This window comes from Nicotiana tabacum, chromosome 23 (genome assembly GCF_000715075.1).
Source record: "Nicotiana tabacum cultivar K326 chromosome 23, ASM71507v2, whole genome shotgun sequence".
NCBI lineage: Eukaryota > Viridiplantae > Streptophyta > Magnoliopsida > Solanales > Solanaceae > Nicotiana > Nicotiana tabacum.
In genome coordinates, this window is record NC_134102.1 from 141,426,532 (window position 1) to 141,445,100 (window position 18,569).

General features: G+C 37.6%; 2 protein-coding genes and 1 pseudogene across 3 annotated transcripts in view; all 3 read right to left on the minus strand.

Annotated features, from left to right (window-relative positions):
* Positions 1 to 18,345, minus strand: part of LOC107826535 (small ribosomal subunit protein bS6c alpha) — a 132,764-nt gene extending 114,419 nt beyond the window's left edge. Inside the window, exons 1-2 of one of the 2 annotated variants that reach the window (XM_016653522.2) lie at positions 17,913 to 18,340; positions 15,125 to 15,567 (exon numbers count right to left, since the gene is read on the minus strand). In XM_016653522.2, coding sequence (XP_016509008.1) covers positions 15,328 to 15,567; positions 17,913 to 18,263 — 591 coding nt within the window. In that variant the 5' untranslated portion in view covers positions 18,264 to 18,340 and the 3' untranslated portion in view covers positions 15,125 to 15,327. Of the gene's footprint in view, positions 1 to 15,124; positions 15,568 to 17,912 lie in introns of those variants that run through there. The other variant, XM_075245420.1, reaches the window with a different exon arrangement.
* On the minus strand, positions 1,599 to 2,556 carry LOC107826534 (uncharacterized; annotated as a pseudogene).
* On the minus strand, positions 3,364 to 4,896 carry LOC107826536 (putative E3 ubiquitin-protein ligase RHA4A). Its single transcript, XM_016653523.2, has 3 exons — positions 4,602 to 4,896; positions 4,405 to 4,487; positions 3,364 to 3,875 (listed from the first exon to the last, which is right to left on the minus strand). Exons 1-3 carry the CDS (start codon positions 4,812 to 4,814, stop codon positions 3,443 to 3,445), a joined length of 729 nt encoding a protein of 242 aa, XP_016509009.1. The 5' UTR covers positions 4,815 to 4,896; the 3' UTR covers positions 3,364 to 3,442.
* Positions 18,346 to 18,569: the final 224 nt, after the last annotated feature.

The following is an 18,569-nucleotide window of genomic DNA, read 5'->3' on the forward strand; positions in this document are numbered from 1 at the left end:
AAAAGGATCATGGAGATCTCATAGAATGTATATTGTTGTATTTCTTTATATTCTACTGTATTTAAATAAGCTATGTTGAACAATAATTTAAAGTTGTAATAGGAAACCTAAAATTGTTCAAGAATTGATTTTTGCTACTTTCTTTAACTAATGCGTAAGTAGGTTTTCCATTCAATTACAAAACTAGTTGGTTCGTGCGACAAATTGAGTTCGTATTACATCTATTAACCCCTTTTTTTTGGCGAGATCTCAAAAACCTGTCAAAGTATTAAAGTCAAAATCTTTCAGAAAACGGTTTCTATTCAAAAAGTGCATAGACATATCGATTGTATAGCAAGCAAAAATAGGTGTTGCTAGTTGCTACTATTTCCACATGGAAAAGTACATCTATGAACAGAGGCAGTGTTGAGGTTTTATTTTTTAAGATGTAATATTCTTAAAATGAGGGTGAATGGGAAATGGAGGGAAAATGAAATTTTGAGTAAAATTTTAAGTTTCCCCCTCTTAACAATGAGACATTGTCCCATATTGGAAGTGGAAGACATTTTTGGTGGGTATATATATAATTGCTCTTCTTGTAGCTCTTAAAGAGTTAAGAAGAAAGCAAGCCTCGCGCCGTCGTCGTCGTCGCTCGCTCGGCTCGGCTTCGGCTACGGCTACGGCTACGGCTTCGGATTTGGATTTGGATTTGGATTTGGTCAAATGATCGATTGATTGATTAATTTTTTGGACCAAATTTATTTGTTAATAGTAAATATTAACGTAAGATTATCCGTATTTGTAAACGGATATTTTCCAATCCGTGTATTGATAATTTGGCAGCCGGATAATGGTCTTCCCACCATGAAGTGCTTGCTCCACAAATATGAAGTGCTTGCTCCACAAATATGTAATGCTTGATCCACCATGAAGGGTGGACGTTTGGTCTTGCACTCCTTCTTGGCTGCTATATATATGAGCAGCAAATGTTGAAGAAATATACTCAACTCAACATACAATTCGCTCAACAAATTGGCTATACATTGCATTCCTTCCTCTCAGAACTTCCATACGTTTTTCTGAGTATATACTCCTTCGTTCTGCATTGTTTTTTAACTTCAAACAAAGCAACTGTAAGTGTGATTTGCTACCGAACTTTGTGTTCGCCGAAACACTGGGGTTTGAAGTACCGCTACACCAGTGTGTTATTCGTTCTATCCTGGAAGGAAATAATCCATTACCTTGGGTACTAGGAGGGGATTAAATTCCTTAAGGAAACACTGTGAATTCAGTGGGCTCGAATTTATTATTATTGTTTCATTACGTTAACTTATATTTTGCAGAATTAATATTTACAAATACAGCAATATTGACCGGGAATAACAGGACATAATTTGAAATGTTTAATTAATATTACTGTTTTGTTGATTAGTTAGTTTATAATCGTTTGTCACACAAGCAAGCAATTTATGCTTGCTACATTGTTTCATATATTATATAGATCTTTATTAAATATTGCTTGTAAAATTTAACAAATTGTGAACTATGTTATAGCAGATAAATTGTTAAAATAGTTGAGCTTTTACCAAGTCATTCTAGAAAGAAAAAAAAAACACAAGTTCAAAATGATATTGTTTTGAGGCCCTGCTATGAACAAAAAAACAAGTTTGATTGCCGCTCTTACTAGTGGTTATCGCTGCTGTCGTCTGCACAAAATTTCGGGTCCGTTACTGTCGTTGAACTAGCTTCAAGTACCACTCCAAACTTCTCCAATCTATCCGTTTCTTCATCTAAAACTCGAACTAAAGCATGATTAACAATTCCATCATCCTCTCACTAGCATGGATTTGCCTACCAGCAAACCATCGTCCGTTCATCGCTTCAATGCAATTACGCGCATCCCTTCGATCCTTAAATTTAACCAAAACAATACCCTGTGGGTGGTTTTCGCACACCTTGACTAATTCTACGGGACCAACTTTGTACACTCCTTTCGTACGTCTTGCTTTATCTCAAAACATAAATTCTCATCCTCTTTCAATTCAACTGGCGCAAACATATAGCGAAGCACAACAGTAGCTGAAATTAGTATCTTTGTATCATCGCGACCACCCCAACTAAGCATTCTCTGTTCAACTTTCTGTAGTTTCTTCTTCTTATTCTTGTCAACTTCCTTTGGTACGAACTTTTCTCCTTTCTGCTTAAACTCTGCTCGCGCAACTGTCATTGGAATTTTTTCACCTAGCCTTAAAGGCGTACCTTCTAAAATTTTAATGGCTAAATCAACTGAAGGATCTTTAAGATATGTAATGAGCGCATCACCTTTCTTTTTTCCAGTTTCTTTGTCGAAATAAATCAATAAATCTTCACTCTAGGGTTTTGTGTTACTGGATCTTCCTTTATAATACCACACTTTGAAAAAACTTCAACTATTTCGTCAACAGTTACATCTTCTGGTAATCCTGTAATATAGACATGAGTATTGATTTTTAATTCGAACCAGCTATTTGGAGGTTTATTCGCTTCCTTCTTTTCTGAATCTGTTTCATTCAGTTTTCTCTTGCCCTTGTTGTCCATGTTGTTTTAGGAATAAAATTATGAATCTCAAAAAAAAATCACATAGAAAATAGGTCTTAGCAGCCCTATTTATAATAGAGCAAACCCTACTTCTACTAGAAGTCAGAAAATCTATTCCTATATGAATTTAGCTGCAAATCCTATTTAGACATGAATTAGAGAAACTAGCAACAATTTTGAATTATTTATCAACAAGGTCCACCTATATGTTTTTTTGGAGATTTTTGAAAGAGTAACCGACTCATTCTACTACATATTCCATCCCTGTGGTTGGATTTATTGATTCCAGGGCGATTATTCACTCGAAATAATTACTTCAATATTCAAATCACGGAAGTTTATATTAATAACAAAAAATTGATTTCGTACAAACTTTTTTTCCAATTTCATTAAGGACCTTTGAAGCAACCGTCAATTTGTCTTTGTGTGACATATAGGTCACTGGTCCTCCTGCGGTCCTACCCCGGACCCTGCATGAATGAGGTATGCGTTGTGCACCAGACTGCCGTTTTTTCCAATTTCATTCTCCAAATTCGTTTGAAGAAAAAAAAGACTCTGACTGTCATATGTCTTACCAAAACTAAAAAAATTGTCATACGTAATGTCATATCCTATACTCCATAATATATGCAACAGTTTTGTGTGCTTTTTTTGTTTTTTTTTTAAACTGAGCAGTAAATTAAAAGCTTGACGATCTTTCAATGTTTCATCTAATAATCAGATTGTGATGAGTATAAAATGGTATCCCCTAAATTTCTTTGCTACTCTGTCATCCAAATTCCAAGAGAAAATTGAGCATCATCCTAATTATCCCCTAAACTTCTCTGCTAATCTATCATTCCTGAACTCCCAATGCTAAATATACAATTCAAGAAATGCAGCAAAATTAGGCCTTAATACTGATAACAAGAGTTTCTACATGAGAAGAATCTCTTTCACTATTTTCAGCAGTGCTAGAGGATGAACTAGCACTACACAATTCTTCAATTATCACCACATGATGTTCTTCTCTGCTAATATTGGCTGTGTTAATCGTTCTATCGTGTTGTTCCCTTTCCTCTTCATTTATATTTGGAGGGTTGTTATTATTGGAATTTCCATCATCTAATCTGAGTTGATTGTTATGTCCAAGATTAGAAGCTGGCTGCTGTGGAGGTTGTGGATTTTGTCTTGTAATAATAACATGGCATCTACAGAGAGGACAAGAGAAATTCGAACGAAGCCAATGGCGTATGCATTCGACATGGAAAATGTGTTTACAAGAAGGTAACTGATGCAACTCTTCTTTGATCTCAAATTCTCCCAAGCAAACACAACACCTGTGACAAATTACCTCATAATTATAAGTACTATGTTGACAAAATTGTCTTATATTAATTCAACCTTAGAACTTGAAATGCTCACTTTAGTATGTTCAAATAATGAAATCTTTGAACCACATGGATTAGCTAAAAATCATTATCAGAATCCAGGCACCCTTTTATCTGTAACTTTTGGCAGCATTTAGTTACTTTGTCCATATTCTAAGATTATACTCGTGAACTAAGATATGTAGTTAAAAAGTTATAAGGACTTGTCAAAAGTTTAAGGATGAAATGGAACACTTGAATTAAAAAGGGCAGTATACTAAGCTCCCGCTATGCGCGGGATCGGAAAGTGCCGGACCACGAGGGTTTATTGTACGTCTGCATTTCTGCAAGAGGCTGTTTCAAAACCTGTTTGGTCACATGGCAACAACTTTATCAGTTACGCCGAGGCACCCCTTTCAAACTCTTGAATTAGACCTCTCAAGTTTTTTGTATAAAGACTATGGATTTGCCCAGTAGCACAAACAAAAGTTTAACTTACTGGGAATCTCTGATCATTGAATCTTCATCAAATAATATCACAGGAAGCTTGTTCTTGAGCATCCCCTTTATATCTACCTCACCCTGCAAAATAAGAAAACTATTAGCAAACCACCAATTTTTTAGTTTGTATACTATGGTTCTTGAAATATTATGAAATTTAAACATAGACTAATCAGCTAGGAGATATTTACTGACATGAATAATAGCATGAGTTGAACTCCTTGGAAGTGTTAGAGCAGGGGAATTAGAACCAGTAGAAGCCCTTCTTTTAAGATAAAACAAGTAAAACAAAAGAAACAAGATTATAGAAAAAAGTATTGGAATTGAGAAGATGAAAGCTTGATAAAGTTTAAGTTGAAGTGCTTGAGGATATAAGTGAGGTGGACTAGGAGATTCAGGGATCCCCATTGAACAATAAACTCTTAAAACTCAGTTTGTTAAAAGGTTTAATGAGAAAGATTATGAGGGTATAAGCTAATATACATAAACCTTATAGCTTTTTATATATATATATATATATATATATATATATATATATATATATATATAGCAACTCAGTGCACAAAATATCTCGTATTCCGAAAAAGTGTTCGCACTAAGCTTTATATATACAAACAAAGATCAAAAACATTGTATCACGAAAATATGAAAAAGGTTAAAAAGGTATGTTTATTTTGGATTTTAATTGAGATTTGAGATTTGAGATTTGAGATTTGACAAGGACAGTAGCAATAATGCTTAGGAGACTGCTAAAATGTGAAGTGCTTTTAGAGATCAAGTAACTGATCAACACAACATGATTACTTTATATACACTTTTTCGATGATGTGACTTGCTCATAACTTGCCACTGAGATTTTATACATATAAAAAAAAAAAGAAAAGGCAATAATTCCAGGTTCCTCAGCCCACTCTTTCATCTTCATCTTATTAGCATAGGATTCAATCATAGTTTTTCTTTGGAAAAGCATCTGAAAACTATACATAGGTTATAGGAAAAAGTCACAATTTACTACTCTACTATACAAAATATCTTAAGTTCATCGTCCCATATATTTTAGGGCAATTCATATTCTTGCGGTTAGCCAATCATTTCGTATTTGATGTTCTTAACTTTAACGGAGTTCTAGCGTGGATTGGGTGGTTCAACATGTCAAATTAATTTAGAAAAATGTTCCAAAGTTACACTCTACTTTTGACTATGGGTCTAAAGTTAACCTTTGTTATACTTCAGGTGTAACTTTGTTAGGCTCAAGTACAAATACGAGACGATTTGCTAACAATAAAGGTATATAAATTCTTATAACGGAGCGTAAAATTAAGATATATTTAGGATAGATAAGAGGTACACTTTTTTACCCTTTTGCTTTAGGTATATACAAATATCTTACTTTCTCACTTGTCTTTTGACAAGATTCCCATAAACATAAGTTTATGTATCATGATTTCAAGGTCCGATAATCAATCAACCTCAGAAGATTGTCATCAAGATATTGAGCACTGATCAGATAAGCCTAACTTACCTTTTAGTTATTACCTTGTCATGTAACGAAAACCAATAGTGCAACAGTTTATTGGGGCAATTTTGCTGAAACCTAACTTCACTAAGTATTTCTCAATCTCTATTTTCTTGATGTTTCAGAATCTCATTGGGGCTGGAAGGTAAAAGTCATTCTTGATTTTAGTAAAGACAGATTTTCTGATATTAGGGATAATTTCTTTACATCTTTTTTTTAGTAATTGGTGTCGGGACAACTTGAACGTAGCTCGACTATTCCATCGAGTCCTTGTTTCCTATCATCGGCACAGGTACCAAATAACTCTTGCACCACGATTTAGATGGATGAAAGCAAATCCTTAGTGATAATTCTTTTATATAATCTAAACATTTGGAATTTATTCTGTTTGACATCCACAAAATGAGTGGTTCTTCCACATACTACACTCAAAGTGTCGAACATAAATGAGCATTTTCTTATATGGAAATAAATAACAATATAGTACATGTGCCCCCCTGCAACATGCATTTATTCATATGCACCTATCACTGCAGGTTGATTCAATAAAAGGGTCCCATCCATAAACTTGGAAATGTCATATCACATTTGGACTCTCATCCACCAAGGCAAGGTATATTCTCAAAAAAATAAATCAATTAACTAGGCTTTAATCTTAAATTAGATGGAGTATGTAACCATTTTATTATATTCATGGTAATTTGAGAACATTTATCACTTCTGAATTATTTTTACGTTGGCCATCAACTTACTACAATACTCTTCTTTATGTCATCTTGGAGTTGACAATGCTTCTCCAATAACTGTGTCGGTGGAGGTAACATGTACTCAATAAAATAATTAAAGTATGCGAAAATTAACCCTAGCAGTACCATTATTCAAAAAGAAAAAAGAAAAAGCTAGCAGTCTAAGAGATTGACCTTTAAGTCAGCCAAAGAACGAAAAAACACCTCAATTTAATCATGTGCTCATAAAGTGATTCAACTTTTCAGATGAAGACAAGTTTACCAATTGTTAAGAGACTTGTATATGAAGAGAAAACATGCATTAGTGCAAGATCTTGTTTCCTGGCCAGGGCGAGCACTAGCCGCTGATGACGGGGTGATCACTTAGATTAACTAATTTAAATTAGCAAATCAGTGATAAGAAATATCTTCAATATGCTCTACTATTCAAACCTACTGGCTCTCCTTTTCTTGATATCATGGTGTCTGAATCAATTTGTTCACATCTCGATTATTTCTTTTAATATATGCTATCTTTACCGTATAAGTTTCGCCGAGTATCTACTATCTCCACCGCACAAGTATCGGGTAATTCTATCCATCAAAACTTAGGCAGAGGCAGGAAGAAATCATTGAATGTCTAGCTTCTCATGATTTTTGTATACGGGTAAAACCGAGCTCGATATTCGATCGAGCTTCTGAACTCCCTGATTAGGCCAGGGTCGAAATATCTGTGTTCGGGTGAAGTCGAGCTCGAATATCGATCTAACATATAAAACCATCGGCCAAGATCGGCACATGGTAATTATGATCAAACCCAAAGCATTGTCAAAATCGAAACCATCAGATTTGCTCTCGAGTTTACTGAAGGCGTAACCGGTCATGTTTCCAATGGCCTAGAAGAAAGCTTTGCCAACTCATCCGACAGGGGTACGTAATTCTCGCCATTAACCAGTCATTATGGCAGAAGTCACGGAACAACTCAAAAAGGGAACCAACGGTCAACAAATCAAGGACTTTTTGCCTTTTATAGCATAATAAAACAATACCTTAAAAGGTAGATCTCCCCTAATATACAAAGGGAACTTGACAATTCATTAGGAACATTGTAACATATACTGATAAGCAATACATTCTCTAAGCTCTTAGTCTTTGATATTTTTGTGTCAATAAAAGTGTATTCAACTCAATGGTGGCTTGCTTCCTTACGTTGGAATCATACAACTCATGTGGTTTGCATTTAGTTTATTGTTATTTATTTCAATTGTAATCTAATTTATCACTTTGTATCAAGTTAATCTGCATATCCATAAAACTACTAACAAATTCAGTTGTTATCCGATTTTGAGGGTAAACAATTTTCATGCACATTTAGATTATTTCACTGAGTCGGAGAGCCAAGCATCAGACTCCAATATGCAACAAAGGAATCAAACGATGAAGCTATGAGTACGAGCCTGAAGCTATAAGATGAAAGGCGTGAAGCCGCCCGTGTCCGGCTGGTCGCCTAAAAATAGCGGATCGAAAGGTATTACAATCGAAAGGCCAACCTTCGACACTTCGATACCGGAGACTTGGTACTAAGAAAGGTCACACTAAGTACTCGAAACACGAACGAAGGGGAATTAGGGCCAAACTAGGAAGGACCGTACCTAATTATCAAGATCACCGGGAAAGGATCCTACAAGCTCGGAACAATGAACGGCGAGCAACTACGAAACAACTGGAATATAACTCACTTAAAGAGATATTACTGTTAAGGTGCGGTCCCGTTATTTTTTTTATTTATATTTTATACTAACACTTGCAGGTAACCAACAAAGGATGATACGAGACCCTAGGTCTGAAAGAACGCGTTGCACTCTTTTTCCCTTGAACCGGCTTTATCCCAAATGAGTTTTTCGGCAAGATTTTTAATGAGGCAACAAGTAAATTGTGCTAACTTAGAATTGAAGGCCGGCTACAAACCGGTGACAATGATCACAACAGCATTCGAGACCTCTCTTTGGTCAACCCTGAACACTGGGGCAATATCATCGGATATCGAATTTAACAAGGGAAGAAACTTCGTGATTGAAGGGTCTCGATCAATAGGATTTATTGTAAGGGCCAAACGGTCAAATGAACCGTGCCCGCTCAAACCGCGCGAACCTTGGCACAAAACATGTATACATGTACAACTATTATGCATAAGAATAAAAAAGAAGACTCTTCTTTGCACATAAACATCTTGCCCTCAAAAAATGTTTCTTGCATTGCTCAAGGAATTTCCTACACCCGATCCTCTAAAGGTATCGAGCCCAAGGGCCACCTTAATCCGAGTTCGAAGATTCACTTCACTCGGGGACTATAGGCACTGCCTAAATTAAAAGGCTAAGGTCATTCCCGGGTTAACAAAACCTGAAGGCACAAAAGCTTATTTGGCATTGCCCGAATTAAAAGGCTAAGGCTATTCCCGGGTCAACAAAACCCAAGGGCACAAAGGCTTATTTAGCATTTCCCGAACTAAAAAGGTTACGGCCATATTAACAAGACTCAGAGACGTCCGAGATTTGTAACAAAAAACAAGGCCTTCAAAATATTCTTATAACCGGTTCTAAAGGCTACCCTCGGCAAGCTATAAACCTAAATTATTTTGGGGAAAAGTTTTCGGTAACACCGAACACCTAGGTAACGTTAAAGGCAAGGTATGTTTGAACCTTCGAACATAACCTAATTATTTCATGCTAAGTCATTTCGACCTTTGCGAATACAAATAAAAAAGCAAAGGAAAAATTCAAAAGCTATGAAAGGGAAAAGACTTATATATATCAAAATTTCTTTATAAAGGTTGAATAGCCCTGATACATATTTTTTTACAAAGGACGAACGACCTCGACAAAAGATAGTACAAAAAGGCAAAAACACCTAAAAAGATCCTAAACGGCCTAATCTTCATCGGGGGCTACATCGTCACCTACAAGGTCTTCGCCACCATCGGACTCACCTGAATTTTCGGATCCCTCGGAACCTTCCTCCGGATAAGACAGCTTCCTGGACTTGGCTTCGTATATCTTGGCATTTTCGATTTCAACCAATACGTCAAAATTCTGAGCATGGACTCCCTCGAGGGCCTCCCTTCAGGATTGCCACCTCACATACTTCACCGTGTTTCTCGATTGGTCCTGAATCACCTTGGCATCAACTTTATGTTGGGCTACCTTATCATCAGCCTCCTCCCTGACCACAATAACCTCTGACTTAGCCGACTCAAGCTCCTTGGCCAGATTCTCTTGATCGGAGATAGCCGAGTTTAGCTGAGACTGAAGACCATCGATCTTTCTTGCTTGCACCAAGTTTTTCTCCCTTGCAGCCCAAAGTTGAACCTCAACTGAAGCCAACTGAGCCCGGACAGTCTCCTTCTTCGAGTCCAGACGATCCATGTTCTTCTTTCATTCTTCGGCCTCGGCTTTGATCGTATCCAGCTCCCCCCGAAGCTGCTCGATCTGGTCAAGCTTCTTTTGAACCTGCGGGTTTGGATCGTCAACCATTGTGTCTGACTCATCATGACTAACTTCAAAAATTCTTCTTACCTGCTCGACCAAGTGGGCATACTCCTTCCGAACCACTTCTAGCTCAGCCTGGGATTTCTTACTAAGAAGCTTGTTAGCATCCTTCTTCTTAGTGAGCTCCCGAGTCTTGACCTCATCACATTTGAACTCTTTTCGGTATCAGAGAAAAGACTCGTGATGAAGTAACGCAGCCTGCATACACAAAGGAAAATTTTATGATTATTTAATAAAATTAAAACGTTACCAAAGCCTACAAGTACATAATAAAGGGATATTCAAAGTTACCCGATTCAACGCCTGTTGAGCTTCGTTGAACAGGCAGGGTGCATCCACCTCATTCATCTTAGCTTGATCATACTCGATCACCAGGCATCGAAGATAGCTGGCCACCCCTACGAGGGCGGAAAGGAACCGGGCATCCTCAAGAAGGGAAAAAACAATGGTGCGTTTTCAATCGGGATATGCACTCGGGGCAGGGAATCGATCAATCAATTTCGGGCTCGAGGAAGGCCCGCTTTCTTCAAAGGGTGAGCTCTTCCTAGGTATTTCTAGATCGCCAAATCCAATGGCATCCTCCGTGGCCGTTGAATCCACGCCATAAAAAAAAACCACGAAAAAGGTTGTTCGATCTGTGGGCTCCCTCGATGGGGCGTTCTTTTATTGCTTGGGCCTCGTTAAACATCGACTCTGTGAACGAGGGAAACTCAGCAATCTCTATCGGACCGAGTGCTTCCTACGAGGCTTTGCCCACATCTCGGGAAACCTCAACTCTTGCCTCCACCTCGGCCTCCCCGATATGATGAAATTCAGCCTCATCACCTCCTGGTTCGGAGGCCCCTTGCCCTTTGAGCTGCGGCATACTGGCCACGAGATCAAAGGCTTCTCCTCCCCCATCGGACTCATCCCTCAGTCGATAGAGCGAGTCCAGGGACAGTGCTCGACCACTGGTGCTTCCCTTGGGTTTACGAGCCAATCTTTTCTTTGGCCTCTTCTTCTCAGGGCCCGTAGAACTTAGAGCCTTTTTCCTTTTCTTCTCTTTATCCTGTCCCGAGTCAGGGGGCTCGAAGAATATATTTTCATCACCGGACGGAGGCCTCATCTCAACATCTTTTGGTAAATCTACAAAAAAGAAGTAAAAACAAGTTAGAAATCAATAACTTGAAAGGGAAATCAAAGTTACTTAAGGAAACTCTTACCATGAGAACGGGCCTCCCATCGGCCCTTCGAGAGCTCACGCCACGAACGCTCGGAATAAGGTCTTTGTTTCACGATGCCCTCGACCCATTCCTTGAGTCGAGGAACCACATCCGGTATCCGAACAACAGCTGCACCACCACAAAATATAGATGGGGGGGGGGGGCGGAGAAAAGAACATCGAACGAAATCTTAAAATAAATATTATACTTACGCTTCATATTCCACTTCTCAAGAAATGGCATATGCTCGGCTAGGATCAAATCCGAGGTCTTCACTCGAACGAAATGAGCCAGCCAGCCTCGGTCCCGATCCTCATCGATGCTCGAAAAATGGGCCTTATTGGACTAACGTGCAAGCTTGATTAATCCCCCTCGATAGAGCCGAGGGCTATACAGGTGCAAAGGCTGGTTGATGGTGAAGGGACATCCCTTGACCTTGTTCACAAAGAAGCGGAGAAAAATTACTATCCTCCAAAATGAAGGATGAATCTGATCGAGGATCACCTCGTACCTCTTACAGAAGGCGATGATGACCGGATCTAAAGGAACCAGCTTGAAAGGGTAAGTGTAAACACTTAAAAAAAACCTACACGTGGGTGGTGATCGATTCCTCGAGGGTAGGGACCACTACAAGCTTATCGACCCAGTTGCAATCCTCCTTGACCTTCTCGAGGACATTATCGGTGACCGAATATATGTACCTCAAGACCGGTTCGCACTGACCCGGTACCAAGAAGGATTTCTCAACCTTGGAATCGGTTCCGGTTGAACACCCCGCAAGTACGAACATCTTTAGAGGGGGTTCTGGTGTCGGTTCTTCAGTAACAACAGGAGAAACGTTCTTAGATGGTCTTGAGGAAGAAGGATTTTCTTTTTGAGGAACGGATTTTGAAGTCTTTGTCATTTGCTTCTAAATAGAGGAGAAAAGAAGGTGACGATATAAGAGGAGGTATAATTAATAGATGACTTATGAAAGCTTTCAGAAAACCAGAAGGGAAGAAGTTTAAAACTAAAGATTTCAGAAAACCAGAAGGGAAGAAGTTTTAAACTTAAGTTTTCAGAAGACCAGAAGATGAGAGTAATGAAGTTTTCTTAAAACACAAGAGCCCAATGTAAAAGTTCTAATGAATGGATGAAAGAGGGTATTTATAGTTTTCTCAAACGGCGGTTCGCATCCTGTAGCGGCCGGCCGTTAACTGACACATTTTTAATGCCTTGAAGACTGGGCCGATGGGATATTTTAACTATTCTTGTCACTTACGTCATGAATTCGTCGTCATGATTTAATCAGACTGAGAATCGGAAGCTCGTATCATTTCTCATCATTTAGTCTCCAAAAAACAAAGGGATTTTGATGTCATATTTTTGTCACTTGCGTCATGATATATCGAAGTGAGAATCTGAGGCTCATGTCGTTCCTCGTCATCTACTTTCCGAAGAACGAGGGGACTATTTGTATACGGGTAAAGCTGAACTCGATATTCGATCGAGCTTCCGAACTCCCTAATTAGGCCAGGGTCGAAATATTTGTGATCGGGTGAAGTCGAGCTCGAAGATCGATCTGACGTATAAAACCATCGGCCAAGATCGGCACATGCTGATTATGATCGAACCCAAAGCATTGTCAAAATCGAAACCATCAGATTTGCCCTCGAGTGTACCGAAGGCGTAACCGGTCATGTTTCTGACGGCCTAGAAGAAAGCTTTGCCAACTCATCCGACAGGGGTCCGTAATTCTCGCCATTAATCAGTCATTATGGTAAAAATCACGGAACAACTCAAAAAGGGAACCAACGGTTAACAAATCAAGGACTTTTGCCTTTTATAGAATAATAAAATAATACCTTAAAAGGTAGATCTTCCCTAATATAAAAAGGGAACTTGACAATTCATTAGGAACATTGTACCATATACTAATAAGCTATACGTTCGCTAAGCTCTTATTCTTTGATATTTTTGTGTCAATAAAAGTGTATTCAACTCAAGGGTGGCTTGCTTCCGTACGTTGAAATCATCCAACTCACGTGGTTTGTAGTTAGTTTATCGTTATTTATTTCAATTGCAATCTAACTTATCACTTTGTATCAAGTTAATATGCATATCCTTAAAACCACTAACAAATTCAATTGTTATCCGATTTTATGGGTAAACAATTTTCATGTACATTTAGATTATTTTACTGAGTACCTGCTACCTCTACCAACACAAGTTTCACCGAGTATCTACTACCTTTGATACCATACAAGTACCAAATATTTCTATCTAGTGGTGGAAAAATGGTTATAGAAACAATTATACACCCATATTATCCATTAAAATTGGGTTGGTTTATGAACTTTTTAAAAACGGATCAAATATGGATAAGAACCATATTATCCATTTAGAAAATGGATAATCAATGAATAACTCATGAGTTTAACTTTTACATTTGGAAAGGTTCAAATTGAGGGTTCCTCTAGTTTGGGAGACTAGAAATTCTCCTAAAAGTGATCATATTCAAGAAGTCATGGATAATATGGATATCCATATTATCCGCCGGTTAACACATTTTTTATCCATATTAAATATGAATGATCGAATAATTTATCCGTTTTTACATTACACATCTCGACACGTCCTGTCCGGTTGTCACCCCTATTTCTATCTTTCAAAGGTTGGACAAACGGAAAGAAATTGTTGAATGTCTAGTTTCTCATGATTTTCGTCCCGCTTTATTGGTTGTTAAGCTAACTCCCTTGGATGTAACCTACTTGCTCTTTCTTTATGTCTCCATTTACTAGTTTTTAATTTGTAACTTATCCTTTTCCAACAACTTTACAAGATGCAATTTCACTTCATGTGGGCATTTTCTTAGAATAAAGCGCTGCTATTGTTTGTGGGATGGAGAAGATTCTCATCATTTCCCTCTCTCTCAAAGTGGGCATTGAGGTCATCTTCAAATTACACCATTAAATCAGATTCTCAAGATTTCCCATAAAGCAAAAGAAATCAGAGAAAATTAAAACTTATCTAACTATAAAGTAGCCTGACTTTGGAAAAAATTCTTAGCAATCAACATAAAATGACTATTTTATGATATATGTTCTGGTGGAAGCCAACACAATTGTCTTAAAGCAATCAGCACAAAAATTTGAACCAAATGTCTAAATCACAACCCACAAAATAGTTAGTCTTGCTTTTGGAAGCCATGGCAGTTTAGATAGGGCAAAAGGGCATCAACAAAAAGAAGAAAATACTGTTTCTCAACTTCCTTCAGTGCCAACTGTCAACTTGGGCTCATAAACAAAGTTCAAAAAGTGTCCAATTAAAGATGCAAATTCACCTACCAACCACCAAACAGAGATCAGTTGACAGGGGAAAGGGGAAGAAAAAGAGGAGAGTAGACTACGCTGATCCGCCTTCTCATGTTTAAAATGTGGGGGACAAAATTATCTAGCACCTATGCTGGTGGGAGGTAGCAGCTGCCCTGTGCAATTAGTCGAGAAGCACACAAGTTGGCCTCGAGACCATGGTTAAAACACATGTGGTTTTAAATTCTGTAATAAAGAGAAATGGTAATCTGACCTGACAACGAAAGAGACTAGAAAAGTAAAAAAACAATGATCATCTTTATACAGGACTATCAACAACAAAACATACCCAATATTATCCCGCACCGTGGAGTCCCGAGAGGATGGTGTGTACGCAGATCTTACCACTACCTTGTTGTGAGATTATACAGGACTATCAATTGCTCAATAATGCTCTACTATTATATAGCCAAATTGGAGGATGCTAAAGCAGAATGTAATGGCAACTTTTGGTAATGTAAAAAATATATTACAAAATGGTACTGCTTTACTTCGAAAAAGACTAAAACATAGGAGAGGTGAGATGAGGAAAACCTGCCTCCCCCTTGTAATTGTTTTTACAGCTGAACAAATACAAATTAAACTAGTATTTCCTTTTCCTAATCTTGAAAGTGGACGATCGGATAACATCATCATCAGCCACCATTGTTGCCTCAAGGGCTGCAATGGATTCAGGTTTGGTAAAATAAGTGAACAAGAGGTAGATACCGTCCAAGTATGTATTTGTCTCTCCAGCTTTATTTTTTTTCCTAATGCTGTACGCAAGTGGAATAACCCCTCGATTGAAGACCTCGACATACATACCACCACCAGCAACCAGCAACTGCCCAACAGAAAGAAAAGCAAAACGACATTGGAGGACTTATGAAAACACTTGGTCTAAAGACTTAAAGACTTAATAGTTGCATCATCATTCATGAAATAGCCAGTATTGTGTGCAACTGAAATTGAAGGGAGATAGTGTCGGAACTTGATGTAACTCCATAACACATTTGCAATGAATCTATAACGCAAACAATTACGTGAAAATTACTTACTCCATGACCAGTTGAAGCATTAACACTGCAATAAGAATAAACATATTGTTTCTAGCTTCAGGTGAAAATCCTAGCGATAACACTGTACATATTTCTCAAGTTAACAAAGTTCATATTTAGGAACTTGTCCCTTAAATTAGAAGACATAATTCTATGGTTAGCTTTTCTTAGTATGTCTAATCAGTTAATGGCTCAGAAAGGGCATGAAATTGAGCAACCAGAGACTCAGAGATACTGAACCTGGTTAAAAATTAATCACAAAAGGAATAAAATATTCTTGTTAGATAGAAATGGAACAAAAAAAGAAAGTAAATAAAGAGCTACTTTGAGTCAAACTTCAAAGGTTGCAAAAAAGGTTTAAAGTCGACAATAGTTTGTGCAGGTGGAGACAGTGAGTTGTGTGGGTAATGGAGACTTGGAGAGCTAACAATTCATAGCTTTTCCATTGGGAACATAGTGGTTGAAGGTTGTAGATTCAGTGGTTAAAGAAAATCATCCCCCCCCCCCCTCTGTAAAAGCTATGCTTCTCCGTCTGTTCTTCTTTTTCTTTATTTTTTAAACTCAACCACCTAATATCTTGATTACCCAATCAATGATCAAACTAAGGCGAAACATAAAGATTTACCAGTACTAGCCAAAAATCATAGAAAATCACAAAGTAGTTGCATATGTTGAAGGTAATGATAATTTCGTTAAACCACTAAATGCCAATGGTAAGAGGTAGAGTATTAAGAACATTATAAGAAAAGGGGAGAGTTCTAAGAAAACCTCTTTTCTAGGCATGCTAGACTTACTGCAGGCCACAATGATTAGCAAGGGGCGGATGCAACGTTGCAGCAGCGGGTTCATCTGAACCCAGTACTTTCAACGCGAAGCATAAATTTATGTGAAAAAATCCACTGAAATTTCAACAAATAGCAGATATGAACTCATAATGAACCCATAATTATAAAAATGCAATGGGTTCAATGCTAAGAACCTTAAAGGATGAACCTATAGAGTTTGAATCCTGGATTCATCTCTGAATGAAAGTATAACACAATATCTAGCTACTACAAAGAAACTTATAACCATCCACCTACTTCAAGTTATGTGCCAGTGCGCGGAAATATCTTATATCTATTTGGACTCAAGCAACAGATGGAAAAAAGGAATAAGATTAAAAGGAAAGTCATTCCATGGGAAAAAGAATAATGAAAATGTAGCAGAAGCCAAGAAATAATTTTCTTTGTTACTCGGATCATATCTATGCCAGCTTAAGTTATGGTTAAATATAAAATTATGCACCGCAATTCTAAGAGTTTTATTGGATCAACAGCTCAGATTTTCCAAAGAATGGTTATTAGACGGAGGAAATGGAAGTGTATTCTCTAATACTCCTGTGCTTAAATTATCAATTGCAAAGTTCAAAACTTCTTTTGGTTTCATGCTTCCACCCATTCACAATGAAAAATAAAATAGAGGATTTCCTAGCCAAGAGAAATAAGAACTGAAAAGAAGAGTAAGCAAGATTGAGAGTCGTATACAAGGGAATAATTACGCTCTCTACGGGGCTGCATTTTCACCATAACTAATCTTTTCATTATGAATGCAAACCGAATATCAACTATTTTTCTTCCTCGATTCGTTGTCCCTAGCCATCTTCCTATCAAATGAGTACAACTTATAATATTTCTCGTGCAGTTTTCGACATCCAAATTTTAATTATAAGAAAGTGTATTAGCCTAGCTCATTTTTATCTCAAAAAATTGACTGTAAATAAGCAACAACTGCAAACAAATTGTGATAGAAGCAGTATTAGATTCAAAAGATAAATGTTTAGCACTCTGAACTTCTAGACTCTCACGCTCAAATAGTAAAAAATCAGCAATTACAAACTCAAAAGTTACCACCTTGAGCTTAGTCCTGCAAGTTACAAAAGAAAATCTACTAGGAGATATCAATTAATTCCCCTGTCCCAATTTATGTGAACGCTCTTTTCTTTTTAGTCTGTCCAAAAGTAACATTTTATATCCAGAAAAAATCTAACTTTATCTTCTCATTTTACTTTTAATGAAATATTTTATAACCACTCTCACATAAATTGGGGACGAAGGGAGTACAAAAAATTGCATAAATTCATAAATCATACCTCTTCGTATTTCTGGGTAAGAGCAAGTCTCTCATCTTCAGACATGTCGGGTCTCAAAACCGCCATAGTTTCATAAGGGCGTAACCCAGGAGGACACTGCGGCTCCTCTTTATCTTCAACGGCTGAAATCCCAGACCAAGGTGTAGTTGCTGGTGGCTCATCATCTCCTCCTCCGAATCCACCTTCAAAGAAAGATCCCGAAAATTCTAGAGTCTGGGCCTTCACTATTGGGCCAGACGCCTTATAAGTTTTAGTAAAAGGGTGTGTGAGTGAGAGAATTGAAGGTTTAGAAGAGGAGAATGTGGAGGTGAGAGATGGGAATATTGATGATAAAGAAGAAGAAGACGCCATTGTTGTTGTTTGTTGTTGAGAGATAAAGTGGATAAGGAGGGAAAATTTATTCCCAATTCCAACATTGGTAAAACTGTACAAGAGAAAATTTATTGGCTTTCCTTTAACCATAATGTTACTTTGCAAAATTTACAAAAATTTAACCTCCGTACAATTGCCGTTCTTTTGGCAACCGTAGCAAAATGTGTTTGTTACAAAGATTATTCATTTATTACTCTTATCACAAGCGGGCAGCCAGGTTGTAAGCAACTCAATAAAATGATTTGCAGCAGCTTCTTATTAAACAGACAGGTTGCAAGCATCTTA

Coding starts and splice junctions, on each gene's coding strand:
- LOC107826536 (XM_016653523.2), bottom strand. CDS start 4,814: ATGGGGATCCCTGAATCTCCTAGTCCACCTCACTTATATCCTCAAGCA. Junction 4,488..4,601: donor CAACTCATGCTATTATTCAT/GTCAGTAAATAT, acceptor CTTATTTTGCAG/GGTGAGGTAGATATAAAGGG. Junction 3,876..4,404: donor TCAATGATCAGAGATTCCCA/GTAAGTTAAACT, acceptor AATTTGTCACAG/GTGTTGTGTTTGCTTGGGAG.